Source organism: Gastrolobium bilobum, unplaced genomic scaffold (assembly GCF_033153095.1).
Source record: "Gastrolobium bilobum isolate Gb01-03AN ecotype WA unplaced genomic scaffold, APGP_CSIRO_Gbil_v1 utg5369, whole genome shotgun sequence".
Taxonomy (NCBI): Eukaryota; Viridiplantae; Streptophyta; class Magnoliopsida; order Fabales; family Fabaceae; genus Gastrolobium; species Gastrolobium bilobum.
In genome coordinates this window covers 654-17720 of record NW_026899621.1, presented here as the reverse complement: position 1 = coordinate 17720, position 17067 = coordinate 654, and the positions used below count along the sequence as shown (strand labels likewise).

Here is a 17067-nt window from a genome sequence, read left to right as displayed (position 1 = left end):
TGGAATGTTTGGAAGATTTTGGCTTTATAATTGATGAAGGTTTGTTGTTTGAAAGAAATAGAATGTTTAAGGTCTTTGGTTTTGGTTTTTTCTTATATTTGTTATTCTTTGTCAAAAGTCAAATATGATTTTATTTTTTTTGGGTATTGTGCTTAATTTTCAAGCTTTCCTTTGAAAAGCCTTACTTATGCGTCGATTGGGCATCAATTTTTAAGCCTTATAATGAAAAGATATTTATTGTTATTGATATAATGATACAATATGTATGTATATACATTGAGGATTGATAAAGAATAATTTTCTTTATTGTTATTATTTTATTTTTAAATGGGTTTATTATCCCTAAAGGTTTCTCTATTTGAAATTGAATATGATAGATTTGTTAGCCACCAAAGTGGCCAAATTTATGAAAGTTAATTTGATTTCAAATAGGTTGATCATCTAAATGTAGATTATTTATGCGAATAATTATCGACCCAAAGGAAAGTTGTTGTTTGGCCAAATAATATATTTTGTATGATCATATGTGTGTTTAATGCTTTTGCGGATAATAATTGACCCAAAAGAAGGTTATTATTTGGCCAAGTAATGGACATACCTGTGATAATAAATATATGACAATTGTTAAAGCTTCATCATGTGAGTCATAGTCAACCCAAAGGAAAGCTTTGGTTTGACATGAATTACAGTCAATGTTTGATTATTATATTGAGAGTACCACTTACAAGTTGATAATTTTGTCCAAAAACTAAATGTCAATATTGTGCTAGGTATCTTGTAAATAAATACATTTAACTTCAGATTATTGGTCTATGTCACGTATGTCTATTGCGTTGTTTGATTATACATATGATATTACATTAATGTTGAGCATGTTGTTCTTAAATTAGCAGCAATATCTGCAATTTGCGGGAATTATTTATTTATTTATTTTAAGGATTATTATTGTCAACAATTAAAACTTTATATAAATATATAATTTGTTATTAGGAATTACGCTCAATTACAAAATTTGGGTAAACTTTATTGTCAACAATTAAAACTTTATATGACAAAGTTTTGGTAATTTTATTATAATCCCATTTACTAAATTGAAAGTAATGAAATTATGAAACTCAAGTATTTAATTAAATAAAACTATGAAATTATGAAATTATGTTGTTTTATTTAATTATTATTGCTTTTAAGCGTCTTGCATTTTTTAATAAATTAGTTGAAAGAGTATTGTTGCAAAAGTATTTATTATAAGGTATAAAGATGAGTATATTTATTATTTATGCGAATAATCATCGGCCCAAAGGAAGGTTCTTATTTGGATATATATATATATATATATACACATGTGGCAATAAATATGTGACGATTATAAAGATTTTTCATGTGAGCAATAGTCGACCCAAAGGAAGACTATAGCTTGACAGGATTTATTGTCAATATTTGATTGTTGCGTTAAGAGTACCACTTACAAATTGATATTTTTGGTCCAAAGATCAAATGTCAATGTTGTAATAGATATCTTGTAAATGGGCCCACTTTGTTTCGGATTGTTTGTTAATGTCATGTATGTGCATTTTATTTTAGTTGCACCTTTGGTATGACATGGATGTGAGGTATGTTATCTTATTTGTTCTCTATATAGTTTTTGTTATTACAGTTAACTTTGTACTCAAGTGAATATTATTCACATGCTTAATGGGGCGAATTTCAAGCTATGGAAAGAGAATGTGAAAAATGTTCTCGGCTCCATGGATTTGGACAATGCGCTAAGGACTGAGAAACCCACTTCCACTCCAGAAAAATCCGAATACGGATAAAATTAAGAAGTGGGAATGCTCAAATCGCATGTTTCTGATGATCATGAAATGCTCCATTCTACAGGAATTCTGATGAGTCTCCAAATTACTATGTATTAAGTGTCAATATGAGCATGAAATTGATTTAAAAGTATTTAAAAGTTATGAGAATTATAGTTAAATTGTTATTTTATTTTTAATAATATTCTCATAAGATTTCTTATATTTTGCAGTAAATTTCAGCTCAGCTCAATAAAGAGATAAATTGGAGAGAACAAATAGAGTCGCTTTGGATTTCTGAATCATTCAAGATCTTATCAAATCTTCGTTTGAATATTTTTAAGGAAAGTTTTCCATTAAATAAAAAAGGAAAGATTTGAAGGATTGGATCAAAGATATGATTAGAGATTTTAGTGAAGATTCCATTGAAGATATTATAAAAAATTAAAAGATATGATTTCATCCTATAAAAAGGCGTCTATTGGAAACACAAGGACACAATTCGATAGAGGCAACAATATTCAGAGGAGGAGACTCACGTTGGAGATCAGGATTCCTAAGAACTTGAAGATTGAAGACCATTGATCTTCCTTCTTCATCTTTTTCTTTTCTTTCTTTGTTATGAATTCTTTTTACTATTTTAATTTGTTAAAGCCAGATATGTCTGGCTAGCTAGTTTTCTTTTTGTAGTTGGGATCACGGACCCAATGTGAATCCATTTTAGTTTTTAAATTGTTTTTATAGTTAATTTAATTTATTTAGTTTTATTCTGCCTGTGTTAATTTTTTCACATCCTTTATAGACTTGATCACTCTATTATAGGGTTTTGAGAGTTAGAGCTCACACTAGGAATATTGGAGTTTTAATCTAGACAAGGGTAGAATAACAATCTGTGTATGATCTAGACATAGGCTTACATAGATTGCGGACTTTTAGATTCATTTGTTTAATGCTTAATTTAAGAGAAATTACTAGGACACTAGGATTCTAATCGGGTTAAGTAGTTAAAACCACTAAGACATTAGGGTTCAACTATTTAATAGGAAAATAATGAATTGTCTGGGCTAATGCATTAGTTAGTTATAAAATTCAATTTAGGAATATAAAAGAGGATCAGAGATGAAGTGCATCCTGACTGCAGTTTTTTTACAAATTCAATTATTCACATTTTCTTTGACGTTCTTGATATTTTTTGCATGCGTTTGATTCTTATTGTCTTTAAATTTCTGTCAACAAATATTTTCACATTCAAACCGAGTTTTTCCAAATCAATGGGAAGAGTTAAATTAATAGTTGGTGCATTAATTCTCGAGGGAACGATCTTTACTCATCACTTTTATTACTTGAAACGCACGGTATACTTGCCGATTTCACATCATATTCAGGGGCTTGATAGTTGAGATTACTGATGTCAAGAAGTTTCTGAAGGAACTCGAGCAATACTTTGCTCCAAATGAAAAGGCAGATACAAGTAACACATTGGCAAAACTTGTAACCATGAGGTATAAAGGAAAGGGAAACGTAAGGGAGTATATTAGAGAGATGTATACTCTTGCTAGAAAATTTTAGGCACTAAAGTTAGAGTTATCTGCTGATTTGCTCGTGCACTTGGTTCTTATTTCTCTTCTTGCATAATACGGTCAATTTGTAGTGAGTTACAACACCCAAAATGACAAATGGACTCTTAATAAGCACGTTGCTCACTATGTGCAAATGGAAGAAAAGCTTCAGCGCGAAAAGACAGATAGTGCTCACTTAGCATCAACCTCTCAGAATAAGAGAAAGAAGTGAGCTAAGGACATTGCAGATGAATCTCCCATGCTAAAGAAGCAAAAGAAACAGGATAAGGTATTTACCTTCTATTTTTACGCATAGAAAAAATATGACTCTTAAATATATGGTGAGAAGTATGATTAGTCATTCTTCTTAACCTGAGTCACTTTTGGGGAGAAACACTAGAGACTGTAGTTTATGTCCTTAATAGGATTCCAAGCAAAGCAGTGACAAAAACCGATTATGAGCTATGGACTGAAAAAGAAACCTAGCTTAAGACAATTACACATTTGGGGTTGTCTAGCTGAAGTAATGCCTTATAGGCCAAATGAAAGAAAGTTGCAATCAAGAACAATCAGCTGTTATTTTGTTTGATATGTTTAACGCTCTCTGAGTTTTAAGTTTTATAATCCCACTACAAAAAAAATAAAATTGAGACAGGAAATGCTAGATTCATTGAGGTTGTTGAGTTTGGGGGGAAGATAAAGTAATGAATGTTGTCTTTGATGAGGAAGAAAATTATATTTCTCTCCCTAATATTATCATCGTTCAAGATACAATTCCGGTACAAACATTTAATGATCAGGTCCCTATTCTAGACATTGTTAGGTAACAGACTTCGGTCCCTGACATTACTTTGGGTCAAGACAACAATGAACCACCTCTTATGGCACATGAAGAACAAACTCAACAAGTACCATTAAGGAGACCCACTAAAGAAAGAAGAAAATCAATTCCAGATGATTATATTGTGTTTCTTCAAGAGCATGAAATATTTTAGCTTGAAGGAAGATTATCCAATCAATTTCAAACAAATCTTAGAAAGATCTGATGCTCGTAATTGGATTGATGCCATGAAAGATGAATGAAATCTATAAAAGGCTATGACGATTGGGATCTTGTCAAGTTGCCTAAAGGTGCGAAACCCATTGGTTGTAAATGGATATTTAGGGCCTGTTTGGAGCACCTGATAAAGAAGATAGGATAGGATAACTTATAATATCCTACTTTTATCTCTTGTTTTGTGGGTCAATAGGATATGATTAGTTTATCCTATTGTCTCATTTTATCCTATCTAATACATGATTTCTTATCCTATGAGGGGAGCTGAGTTAGGATTCAATAGGATAGGATACCAATATTGGATACCCAATATATCCTCACGCTACCCAATATATCCTCGCGCTACCCAATATATTTGTATTTATTGCATTATATTTTATTTTTTTTCTCCTTTCCCCTTCTACATAATCTTATCATATCAAACACAGGACATGGTATAGGCTTATCAGCCTTATATCATATCCTACTCTTATCAATCCCATATCATATCCTACCATTATCCTATCCTGTCCACCAAACGAGTCCTTAAAACCAAAAGGGATTCCAAGGGCAACATCAAAATATATAGGGCACGTCTAGTTGCTAGAGGTTTCACTAAGAAGGAAGGCATAGACTACAATGAGACATTCTCTCTGATTTCTACGAAGGACTCTTCTAGGACCATAATGGCACTTGTGGCTCATTTGGATTTGGTGCTACATCAGATGGATGAGAATACAGTGTTTCTCAATGGTAACATTGATGAAACTATTTATATTGAGCAACCAGAAAATTTTGTATTTAGAGATTCAAAGTCCTTGGTTTGCAAATTAAAGAAGTACATCTATGGCCTTAAGCAAGCTTCTCGTCAATTGAATCACAAATTTCATCAAGTTATCATCTCGTATGGCTTTGAGGTGAACTTGGTTAAAGATTGTGTGTACCACAAGTTCAGTGGGATTAAATTCATATGCCTGATATTATATGTTGATGATATATTACTTGTCAGTCGTGATATAGGCTTATTGCATGAAACCAAGAAATTTTTCACTAAAATTTTTAAGATGAAGGATCTTGGTGATACATTTTTTTTCTTGGAAATACAGATACTTCGAGATCTCTCTCAAGGTATTGGATAGATTTGGTGTGAAGGATTGTACATCAGGAGACACACCCATATCTAAAGGAGACAAGTTTAGTCTCGGTTAATGCCCCAAAGGTAAGCTTGATATGATGGAAATGAAAAAGGCACTTTATGTTTCGACAGTAGGAAGCCTTATGTATGCTCAAGTTTGTCATTGCCCTGATATAGCATTTATAGTGTGAGTATTAGCCAAATACCTGAGCAATCCAGGAATGGATCATTGGAAACCAGCCAAGAGAGTTATGCGGTATTTAAAGAGAGAAAAAGATTGCATGCTCACATATTGGAGGTCAGATGAATTAGAGATCTTCGGGTATACTGACTTCAATTTTTCTGATGCCAAAACAGTAAAAGATCCACGTCATGTTATGGCTACATGTTAGCTGGAGGAGCTAATCTTAGAAGAGTGCTAAGAAGACACTCATAGCTTCCTCTACTATGGCCGCTGAATTTGTAGGTTATTTTGAGGTGTCCAACCATGGGGTATGGCTGCAAAATTTTGTCACAAGGCTGCATATAGTAAATGGTGTTGAAAAGCCACTAAAGAATTATTATAACAATAAGTCAGTTGTGTTGTACTTTAACAATAATAGAAGCTCTTCAAAATCGATTCACATTTATATAAAGTTTCTGGTTGTTAAAGAAAGAGTTCAAAATGGTCATATTTCTATAGAACACATAGGGACGAACTCCATACTTCTGGATCCGCTTACTAAAGGCTTAGTGCCTAAGGTTTTTCACGAGCATACTGCTTGTATGGGTGTTGTTTTTTTATGGTTTAGTGGGAGTTCTTTATGTTGAAGTTTTATGTAAAAATATTTATATGTTTATTTTCTGCAGAATAAAGATTTTGATGTTTTTTTTTCTCTGACTGCGCATATTTTGTGCTTGAGTTTCTGCTTTGTGTATGCAGAAACTTAAGGATTGATCTCATAAAAAAAGTATGACCAGTTGGAAATAGGCATAGTTGGAAATAGGCATAGTGGAAATAGGCATACTTAATCTATGTCATTGAATATATTGGTGTGATGACCATGGAAGGTTTAGTTACGCTTGACAGAGACAAAAGCCACCATGATCTCATATTAATATGGGAGATGTACCAGATTGTATCTGAAGCGGAATCTAAAGATAAATAGTATACAGTTACGCACTAAGGATATATGATATAATTATTTCAGACCAATGTGTAGCCCAAGTGGGAGTTAGGAAATTATATTTCCTAATGTGTTTGTGGGCTACATATTGTATTAATAATTATATTATGTTATTTAATATGGGAATAACATCTGTCATTTTAAAGGATATAAGCTTATATCCTTTTAGATCCTAACCGTTGATTTCCTTCCATCAACGGTTATAATTTATTGGATCAAAATTATTAATTAATTAATAATAAATTTGGCCCATTAAGTTTGACCCAATAGATTATAACTGTTGATGGACAGAAATCAACGATTAGGATCTAAAAGGATATAAGCTTATATCCTTTAAAAGGATAGATGTTTTTCCCATTTAATATATATTAGGTAAATTAAAGTGATCAAATAAATATGCCTAAATAGATTCATGAGTAAGTGTGGGTCAAATGTGTGGATACTGGGTGTTGGGCCAAGTAGGTATAATAGGAGCTTACTGGCCCAACAATAAAGAAAAATACTATAATGGGTTATGGTCCCAATATGTCATATAATAAACAACACTAGTTTCTCTTCCCCATCAAGAGAGAGACAGCACACTAAAGATTAAGGATTAGGGTTATTTGACTGAAGAAAATCGCATACCCCAAAAAAGAAAAGCATACTAAAGAATGATGATTAGGGCTATTTGACAAAAGAAGATTGCATACCCAAATTAAGGAGAATATCAAAGTTATTTCGCTGCTATGGAGACAGACATGTCTCAACTTTTCTTAATATTACTTTATGATTTGGTACGATGGATCTTAATTTTTTGGTGATGGTTATTACCATAAGGTTAAAAGGAATTAAAATCCAAACATTTTTATCAAAAATATTTTTCAGTAATTTGCATTGCAAGTGAGGGGGAGAAAAAAAAAGAAAAGAAAAAAATGTAATAACAAGCATACCCTTGTTGAATATGCCAGCCTGACAAATCAGCTGCATCAGTTAACGCTTGCCTCCATCTTTGAAGCTTCTGCTTGTCAACGTGATCCTGTTTCTCGTGCTTATCCAAGGCTTCACCATAAGCCCCACTCTGATGTCTTACTTGTGAGGGATCCACGTCCACGAAAACCGGCAAAACCAACCGGTCGATACCCTTACAGCAATCGAGGATATGGACAAGTTCATCCAGACAATACTTTGAGGACGCATAGTTTGGAGAGAATACAACGACGGCAACCCTCGATTCTTCGATGGCTCTTAAGAGGGAGGAGTTGATTTGTTTTCCTCTTCTAAGCGAGTCTTCGTCAAAGAAGGTTCGGATTCCTCTCTCTTTCAGATGGTTGAGGAGAAGGCTGGTAAATCCTTCACGAGTATCTGCTCCTCTGAAATTCAAAAACACATCATATGCATATTCACCTGTTGAATAAAAGGAAGTTCCTTGTCCTTCGGCCATTTAGAGTTGAAATGTACAAGAACACTGATCCGCTATGCAAGACTAAACTTTTTAGTATCGTATGAATCCACGAAGCTGAATGGCCAAACTTACAAATTTTGGATGCACGTTCTTACCGTTACTAAACGAGCTAGACTCAAATAATGGAAACTGTGCAAATGTAAAGGAAACTAATATTTCACTTAATTCATGTTAACAACATTTTTGTCACTTAAATTGAAAAGTCTTTTTAAAACTCATATGGCACTTGGTATATCTTTTATTAGCTAATGTGAAAGGAATAAATTATTTCACGTTGACTTTAAGGACATTATATTCACGTCAATGAGAAAGTCCTGTTAAAATTAATGTGCATTTTGCATGGTTTATATAATATTAGCTAATCACCAAGTATAACATATCCTAAAGGATTTGAATGTGTAAATTAATATGCATTGTACACGGTATATATATATAATATTAGCTAATCACGAAACTTCAAGGATTCCAAGTTTAATTTATCCTAAAAGATTTGAATGTGTTAATTAGCATTACATTTTGGAAATTGTTAATTAGCATTACTTGAATGAACTATCGGGAACTCGTTTTCAATCTTTCATGTTCACTCTCCATCCAAAGGGCCAGAAGATCATAACCCAAGTCCACCTTTTGTATAATATTTTTTAGTCTATTTAATTTAATTAGGCTAGCTATTGTTGAAATCGTGAGTGGGAGAGATCAAGAAATAAAACACTGATAACCAAAAAAAAAAAAACTCCATCCATTGGTAACGTTTTCCAACTATAATTTCTTCTTTGTCAATATAAAGTATAAACTCGTAATCAAAGAATACAATAAACAATTATCTTTGGGACTGACAAAAAACCTTAAATATGATTAAGTTTCAATTTAGAATTAGTCTTATAATCAACTCAAAAAATTGAAGTTTATGGGACTATCTAAGAGCCAACTCACCTTAAAAATAATTAAGTTCATTATATATATATATATATATATATATAAGGCATGATCCTTTGACACCGGTGTCAAATTTGAAGTTTGACACTATTAGATATTAGGTATAAGGGTAGTTTAGTATTTTAATGATATTCTAGATCTCTCTCTTTTCTGTTATGCTCTTCTATATAAGAGCTCACTCATTGTACAAATTAATTCACCACAATTAATGAAATCAATATTTTCTCTTTACTCTTTTTTACCTTCTAATATGGTATCAGAGCATTTTTATCCTCCATGAATGAATCTTCCGCTGCTATTATTTTTTTTAGTTTTCTCTTCATCGATTTGTTCGGTGTCTTATTTTTCCAGATAAAACTGATCTACAATTTTTTTTTATCCTTCTCTCATTCTCACAAATCTAAGGTTCAACTTTTTTTTTATCCACCAGATCTGGTCGTGGATCAACTTTTGCCGTCATTTTTTTTTTCTTTTGTTTTTCTTCATTGATTATCCTTTTCCAAATGTTTGCTCCGATTTGCTTTCCCATTTTCGATTTCAGATCTTTGTTGCCATCGTTTCTGTTCTCAGATCTTAGGTATGTTTATTTATTTATTTTAATTTTTGCGCTGCCATAGTTTCTCCACTGGCGTTGTGTTTTATCACCGTCCATCTAGCATCCTTATCTCTCCCATAGTTTTTTTTGAATTTTCCAGATCTACTGGGTTTTTCCTTCCAGATCTGTGTCTCATTTCTTTACTCTTCTATTACATTTTTTTTTCTTTCAGATCTGTTTCGTTTTTATTTTTTGCATTTTTCTTTTTCCATCGTCCCTGATCTGTTTCATTTGTTATCAATATTTTTTGGCTGCATCTTCTTCATTTCCGGTCATCACCTTCGACCGTGTCTCATTCTCCGGCCGCATCTTCCATCTCCGACTGTTTCTATTCCAGATTGTTCACATTTCATATGTGTGTTTTTCTTCTCTGGTTTTTTGTCCTTTTCGGTCTGCGATTTTTTTTTATTATTTTTTTCTCTAGAATCTTCTCATTTTGCAGGTCCATGAAGATTCATGGATCTCATGGATTTTATTGCAATATATCATTGTAGTTTTTGATGGATTTTTCATTATGTAATTTTTTAATTTTCCTGATGTACTGCTTCTGGCTTGTATTTGGCCATTTAGTTTTTATTCCCACATATGTTTGTGGTGTTATTCGAGTTTGTTGATGTTCATTTCAGAACATTTGATTTTGTCGATGTCCATCCCGGCACCGTTTGGTATTTTGTGGCTGATGTCCATCCCAGCCCTCTCTTCCTTAGCTGATGTCCATACCAGCACCATTGATTTTGCTGAAGCTCATTCCAGCACACTGAAGGTTTGGTATTTTGTGGCTGATGTCCATCCCAGCCCTCTCTTCCTTAGCTGATGTCCATACCAGCACCATTGATTTCGCTGAAGCTCATTTCAACACACTGAAGATTTTGGTTTCTCATTCGGGATTTTTTATTTGGTTATTATGTTTTCTTTATTTTTCTTGTTCAAGATGGAAGTTCTCTTTGTTCACTCTCCATCTTGAGGGGGAGTATTAGATATTAGGTATAAGGGTAGTTTAGTATTTTAATGATATTCTAGATCTCTCTCTTTTCTGTTATGCTCTTCTATATAAGAGCTCACTCATTGTACAAATTAATTCACCACAATTAATGAAATCAATATTTTCTCTTTACTCTCTTTTACCTTCTAATAGATACCTCATCTAAGAGCCGTTAGAAAAAAAAATAACAACGACTCTGATTTGTAAGCATGTGACACCATTGATCTTTTTTGATCTAACGACTATCAGATGAGGTGTCAAACTTTAAATTTTGACATCGATGCCAAAGAATACTACCCCGATGTCAAAATTTAAAGTTTGACACCTCATCTGATAGCCGTTAGATCAAAAAAGATCAATGGTGTCACATGCTTACAAATCAGAGTCGTTGGTCTTTTTTTATCTAACGGCTCTCGGATGAGGTGTCAAACTTTAAATTTGACACTGGTATCAAACGATTCTACCTCATAATATATATATATGGGTTCGTTTTTTCTGCAGATAACTTATCTGCAGTAAGCCCAATACGACGTCGTTTTGGGACGGAAATCATGGTGTTTTTATAATTTTAATTTATTTCAGGGTTATAATAGTCTTTATATTTATAATTTTTTAAGATTTCAATACCAAACCGACGTCGTTTTGAGAATAAATGCAGATAACTTATCTGCATTAACTGCAGAAACATTTTTCCCTATAGTATATATATATATATATATATATATATATATATATATATATGAGGTAGGATCCTTTGACACCAGTGTCAAATTTCAAGTTTGACATCTCATATGAAAGCCATTAGATCAAAAAAGATCAACGACTCTGATTTGCAAGCATGTGACACCATTAATTTTTTTGATCTAACGGCTATCAGATGAGGTGTCAAATTTAAAATTTGACACTGATGTCAAAGGATCCTACCTCTATATATATGGGGAGGATTACGTTTACAACTTTTTTGTTTATAACTCTTACAACCTCAACTATATAACTAGTTGATTACCCGTGCGATGCACGGAGAAAAAATAAATCGTTTTGTTTGTCCCTTAAACGAATTAATACAAAAATCGGTTTGTTCGTATGACATAAACGTGTAACTTTTAAGGTAGGAACAAAAAAGGAATATAATAATTTAAACACAGTAAATTCAAGAATTGACAGCAGAATCTCCATCAAAAAGAAATGCAAATGTCATGTTGACAGCAATATAATAAGAAATCTGCCCAACCAATACTCGCAACAGTTGTAAAATCTCTTCCATCATGCACTATTGGTATTTAATCCTGTTAGAAATGAATCATAAACAATATATAAACAATAATTGGAAAAGAAAAAATTATTGAAGGGAATTTTATAGTTCATTATAGATGAATAATTCAGAATTACAATGAAAAAACCTTTGACTCTGAAAAATGACAAGGGAATAAAATATTGATTGTGCCTCGAATACTGAATGTGCATAACAATAAAAAAAAAATTAGCAGAAAAATAGGCATAACAACTAAAGCAATGCAACAAAGAAGATTAAAAAATATTTTCTTATAAGAAATTGAGTTCTTACTTGATAACAAACAGTAATTGTATCTCTTTGTAGAAGTAACCAAGTATATACTACAGTAACCTTTGAAATACTTCCTTATAGACGATGTTAAAAGTAGTATTTGTAACACATCCATCTTCATCGAGTATCAGCATCTTCAATCCATGCCTGCTCTTTACTTTAGATAGTGCCAAATATAATATCCCATGAGTGAAGATAGGCCTAGGAAGATAAATTCCAACATGAGACAACGAATGTCCTTGACTTTTGTTGATAGTCATCGCAAACGAAACTACCAGGGGGAATTGTCTTCTTTGAAAGTTTACTGGAAATGTATGACTCGATGGGCTCATCGTCATTCTAGGGATTAACACAGTATCTCCTATATTGTTTCCCGTAAGAACGATTGCCTCAACAACATGATTCCCCAACTTTGTAATAAGTAATCTCGTACCGTTGCACAAACCTCTTGATTGATCAATATTTCTCAATAGCATAACCAGTACTTTAACCTTCAAAATTAATTTATGATCAGGAATCCCCGAACATGAGAATGTATTTAAGATCTTAGGGGAGATTTCGTCATCCTCAAGAGATGAATTCTCATCTTGTTTCAAAACCTTATCTGAACTCAAAAATGTCATTTCTTCACCCGGGATCATAGCCATTAGGTGCTCGTTTAAACATGGCACCATCGGACAATTTAGGAGTTAGAAGAGCACGTTCTTTGAAGAAAGACGGATCTAATATATTATCCATCAGATTCGAGTAGACAAAATCAATAATATCTGAAAGTGGGTCTTCTGAACCTTTGATCAACAATTCATCTGGAATTGTTATAATAGATTCTCCATCAACATCATCTCCAAGATCACCATCTCCTATTTTAAGTAGCCACTCAGAAAATTCTTTTATTTCCAACAAATTATTAGTGCTACTTCCGGAACTGAGACGCATATTCTTGGTCAAAGTTAACAAATGACAATGGGACCATAGATAGGAAGAATTGATTGTTGCATGAACTATCTCTTGTCTACTGCCATGTGGAATGACGGGTAATATTTGTCGAAAGTCACCTCCTAGAACGACAACTTTTCCACCAAAGGGCATATCAACACAGCTGGTATCGTAAGATCTAAGAGCATCTTTAAGTGTTCTATCAAGAGCCTCAAAGCAAAATTTGTGTACCATCGGGGCCTCATCCCAAATGATTAACTTTGTTTTTGACAACAACTCTGCCAAAGTAGACTTTTGATTTATATTACACATTGATTCTTCGGTGATTTGAATAGGAATACGAAAACTAGAATGTGTCGTACGTCCTCCTGGAAGTAGAAGTGAAGCAATTCCGCTAGAAGCAACATTAAGCACTATTCCAGCACTTGATCGAACAAATGCTGACAGGGTATTCCAAATAAATGTTTTTCCAGTGCCACCAAAGCCGTACAGGAAAAAAAACCTCTTTTGCCTGTTGAAACAGCTGAAATGATTTTGTCATAAACAACCCTCTGCTCATCAGTGAGTGAATTCAGTAGTCTATCATGCTCTTTTTTCAGATAGAAACTGTCATACAACAATTCATCCATCACCAATCTATTCTGCATATCCAATAAAGATTCACCGACGATACTCGGCATTGATGGGTAATCAGAGAGGCATTTACCATTGCTCTGCAACACCTTATCAATTTCTGCAAGGGTTATGTTTTTTATAGAATCCTCCGTAAGAAACGCATCTGAAAAAAATTGAAAAATACAAAAAAAAAGGATTAACAAAGACAAAGTTGGTGAGTAAAGAGAAATAAAGCGAAATTGTGAACAAAGCATAGTGTGGGAAACTTAACAAAAACATTTAACCAAATATTAAGAATACTACCGTGTATGATATATAGATGTAATTTTTTTAAGAAGCAACAAAAAAGAAACTCATATTTTTTCCAAGGTCCAATGAATTAATGATGTTGAGCAATCATATATGCAGGGTGGAGCAATTAATAAACTCTTAATCTATATATAAACATAGGCAAACGGTTTGCATAAATGAATGCACGACACAAAATGGAAAAAATTTAATTATAGTTCACAATACACATAAATTAATGCACAAAATTTGTTCAGGACAATTACCTTCATTGCCGATTATTTGCCTATGCCGATAAAGAATATCGTCAGATAGTAATTCCCAGCATTTTTGGAAAACATTTTCAGGCCTGTTCATTGAGTTACTAAATAACAATAAAGCAAACATATTTCTAAGATAAGCTGCTGACCCCCAAGAACCTGCCTCCTTAATTGCATCAATGTACTCATTGTCATCATCCAAAAGTCCCAGAGAATAGCAGGCATCCTTAAATGTAGGAAAAAGCACCCCATTCACAGTTCTGAAATCTTCATAACTTGTACAACCTTTTGAAAATTAAGTAAAGTTCAAAGATAGGAATCTTCTCCATTATTGGCATAAAAACGATTTATTCTTCCAATTGAAAATCCTTGTTTTCTGGGATGCCATTCATGAATATTTTCTTTATAAACAAATTGAGTTGGATACTCTGCATAAGTGAGATGCCTACCTTCTGGATATTTTTTATTTGCATCCATCCAAGACTCAAAAATTGATTGTCTAGTTTCTGCCATAGTCTTGACATGACATATTGAAGCATGATCACTAAAAACAACGGTCTTTTCATTGGGTAGGTGAAACGGCAATCTCTGAACAGGGGAAATCTGTAATGAATTTCAAATCCAAATATTCTCCAAGCAGCTTCACACGCGGATACATACCTATCATATATAAGCAATAAAGTCAAAATAAGCTTGAAAAAGGTTATTCCAAGTAACGAAAGGAAAATATAACCGAGATGAATTCAACAACCTGCAATCATAAAACATTTTGATTTCATCATCTGAATGATTTATAGCAGTTGTCACCCTGTCTTGCCCTTTATGTATGTATTTAAAAAGATATTTAATGGCATTACTCTGACAAGTATATTCAACGTTGATATGCGCTTGATATTTTAAAAGAAGCTTTGCATTATACGGCACCACATAACGGTTATCGAGTTCGACGCCACTTTTTTTGACAACACTCCCATTATTTCTTCTTTTATAATGAGGGAATCCATGCATCATGTAACTCGTGACAGCTGCAAAAAGTGAAAGATTGGAATCTTTGTTAGGAATTTCAGCTGAAATCAAATTATCAATGTCGAGTCCAGTATTAGGCTTTGCGGAGGGATGCAAAAAAAGTAGAATATGAGCATGAGGCAGTCCACGTTTCTGAAATTCAACTGTATAAACACCTGTTACGTTGGAACAAACAAACAGAGTTAGTTAAAATCAACAAATTGGTCATAGTCAATTTTTTTTTTTTGAATTTTTTTGGTAGGATACATAAATTTGTGATAAGATTTGTCCAATTATCTTCTATATATCAACGTGTAACTCATGTCATCAAACTCGAAAAAAAATAAAGTCAACAATAAACTTACGTGCATTAACTGTGCCAAGAAAATGACCATTTTTTAAATCATGTAGCAATTGGTCCAATTTGAACTTGAATACTCTGCAAAGAATATCAAGACGATCTTCAGCGTTAAGGTTGCTTGCCTTAAGAAATCTGATAATCTCTGGCCACTTAGGATTGCAGGTGATCGTTATAAACAGATGAGGATATCCAGCCCAACGGCAAAATGCAAAGCCATCTTTACAATTCTCAGCCACATATCTAGGTACGCCTGTGAACGAAGATGGAATAACGATACGCTTTCCAGTATTTATAGCTTCGTCTTCACCCCTGTCAAATGCATTTTTTAAATTTTTGTATAACTCTTCCCTGAGATGACTCTGGTTATATCAAATAAAATTCAGCCTATCAGACTCAACCATAGTGTAAGCATCAACCAAAAATTGTTGAAAAAGCTTCCTTGAGTGATGGAGAATTTGGGACTCTCCTGATCTCATTTGAATCCTGAACGAAAAGAATTCCCGCATGCTAACAGTGGATCTTGGATTCGTCCTACCTCGGGATATATAAGATCGCTCGACATCATCACGATAACCATCTTCACCATAAGGAAATAACAAAGGATACTGCAAACCAAGATACAACGGATGCTTGACATCTATACGCTGCAAAACTCTATCTTGTGTCTCAACAACAATATCCCTATCACCCAATGCGTTGTCTATATCCCCGACAATTAGAGCAGCAACTTCTGATGCAGAGGGAAGATTATAAACTCTGCCATCACTTCCACGCTTTCGAATCAGCCTCAACTTTACTCCACTGAAGTCATCTTCCCTATATCGATCTCTAGCGTACCTAAAAGATTGAGCAATACTGTTGTGTTCATCTAACATTTCCTTCAATGATCGGACAATATCAAGATCAAGCATATCTTCACTATTTACATTACTGCAAGAATGATTTCATAAAAATAAGTAAAAAATGAATAACAAAACATACACCGTAATTGATAGATGACAATAGATTAGAAAACAACAACATGCCTTAAACAACCCAATCTGTTGTCCACTCCATTGTCAGTATCATATATATATATATATATATATATATATATAGATGAGCAAATTTTGGAGTATGACTGTCAGCTGGAATGAGGCTGCCTATTAAATGATGCACTCGTCCCCCAACTCTAAAATAATTAGGGCCAGAACCTTGATTCACTTATCCGTCCACTTTTGCTCCAAAGGAGGTGAAGGAAAATATCATATTGTATGCTCGAATATTCCGTAAAAAGTGGCGGCTCTTGACATTTGAATTATCATGCAATTTAAGCAACGCATCAGGAGGAAGTTTTAACAAAGGAAGTTTCACTTTTCCATTTACGCAGCACAAACTAAACTCTGGTGTGAT

At 33.4% G+C, this 17067-nt stretch overlaps 2 protein-coding genes across 2 annotated transcripts; both read right to left on the bottom strand.

Moving 5' to 3' along the window:
- Window positions 1-5683: 5683 nt before the first annotated feature.
- On the bottom strand, window positions 5684-8112 carry LOC133292007 (disease resistance protein RPV1-like). Its single transcript, XM_061490377.1, has 2 exons — window positions 7622-8112; window positions 5684-5729 (listed from the first exon to the last, which is right to left on the bottom strand). The coding sequence occupies exons 1-2, from the start codon at window positions 8110-8112 to the stop codon at window positions 5684-5686; spliced, it is 537 nt and encodes a 178-aa protein (XP_061346361.1).
- A 4148-nt stretch (window positions 8113-12260) lies between these two features.
- LOC133292063 (uncharacterized) lies at window positions 12261-16605 on the bottom strand (the record flags this gene model as incomplete). The annotated part of the gene is made up of 8 exons (XM_061490446.1): window positions 12261-12802; window positions 13170-13657; window positions 13762-13924; window positions 14316-14535; window positions 14759-14969; window positions 15061-15490; window positions 15680-16034; window positions 16188-16605. Coding segments are annotated over 8 exons (2827 nt in total), but the record flags the coding sequence as incomplete, so codon positions are not given.
- Window positions 16606-17067: the final 462 nt, after the last annotated feature.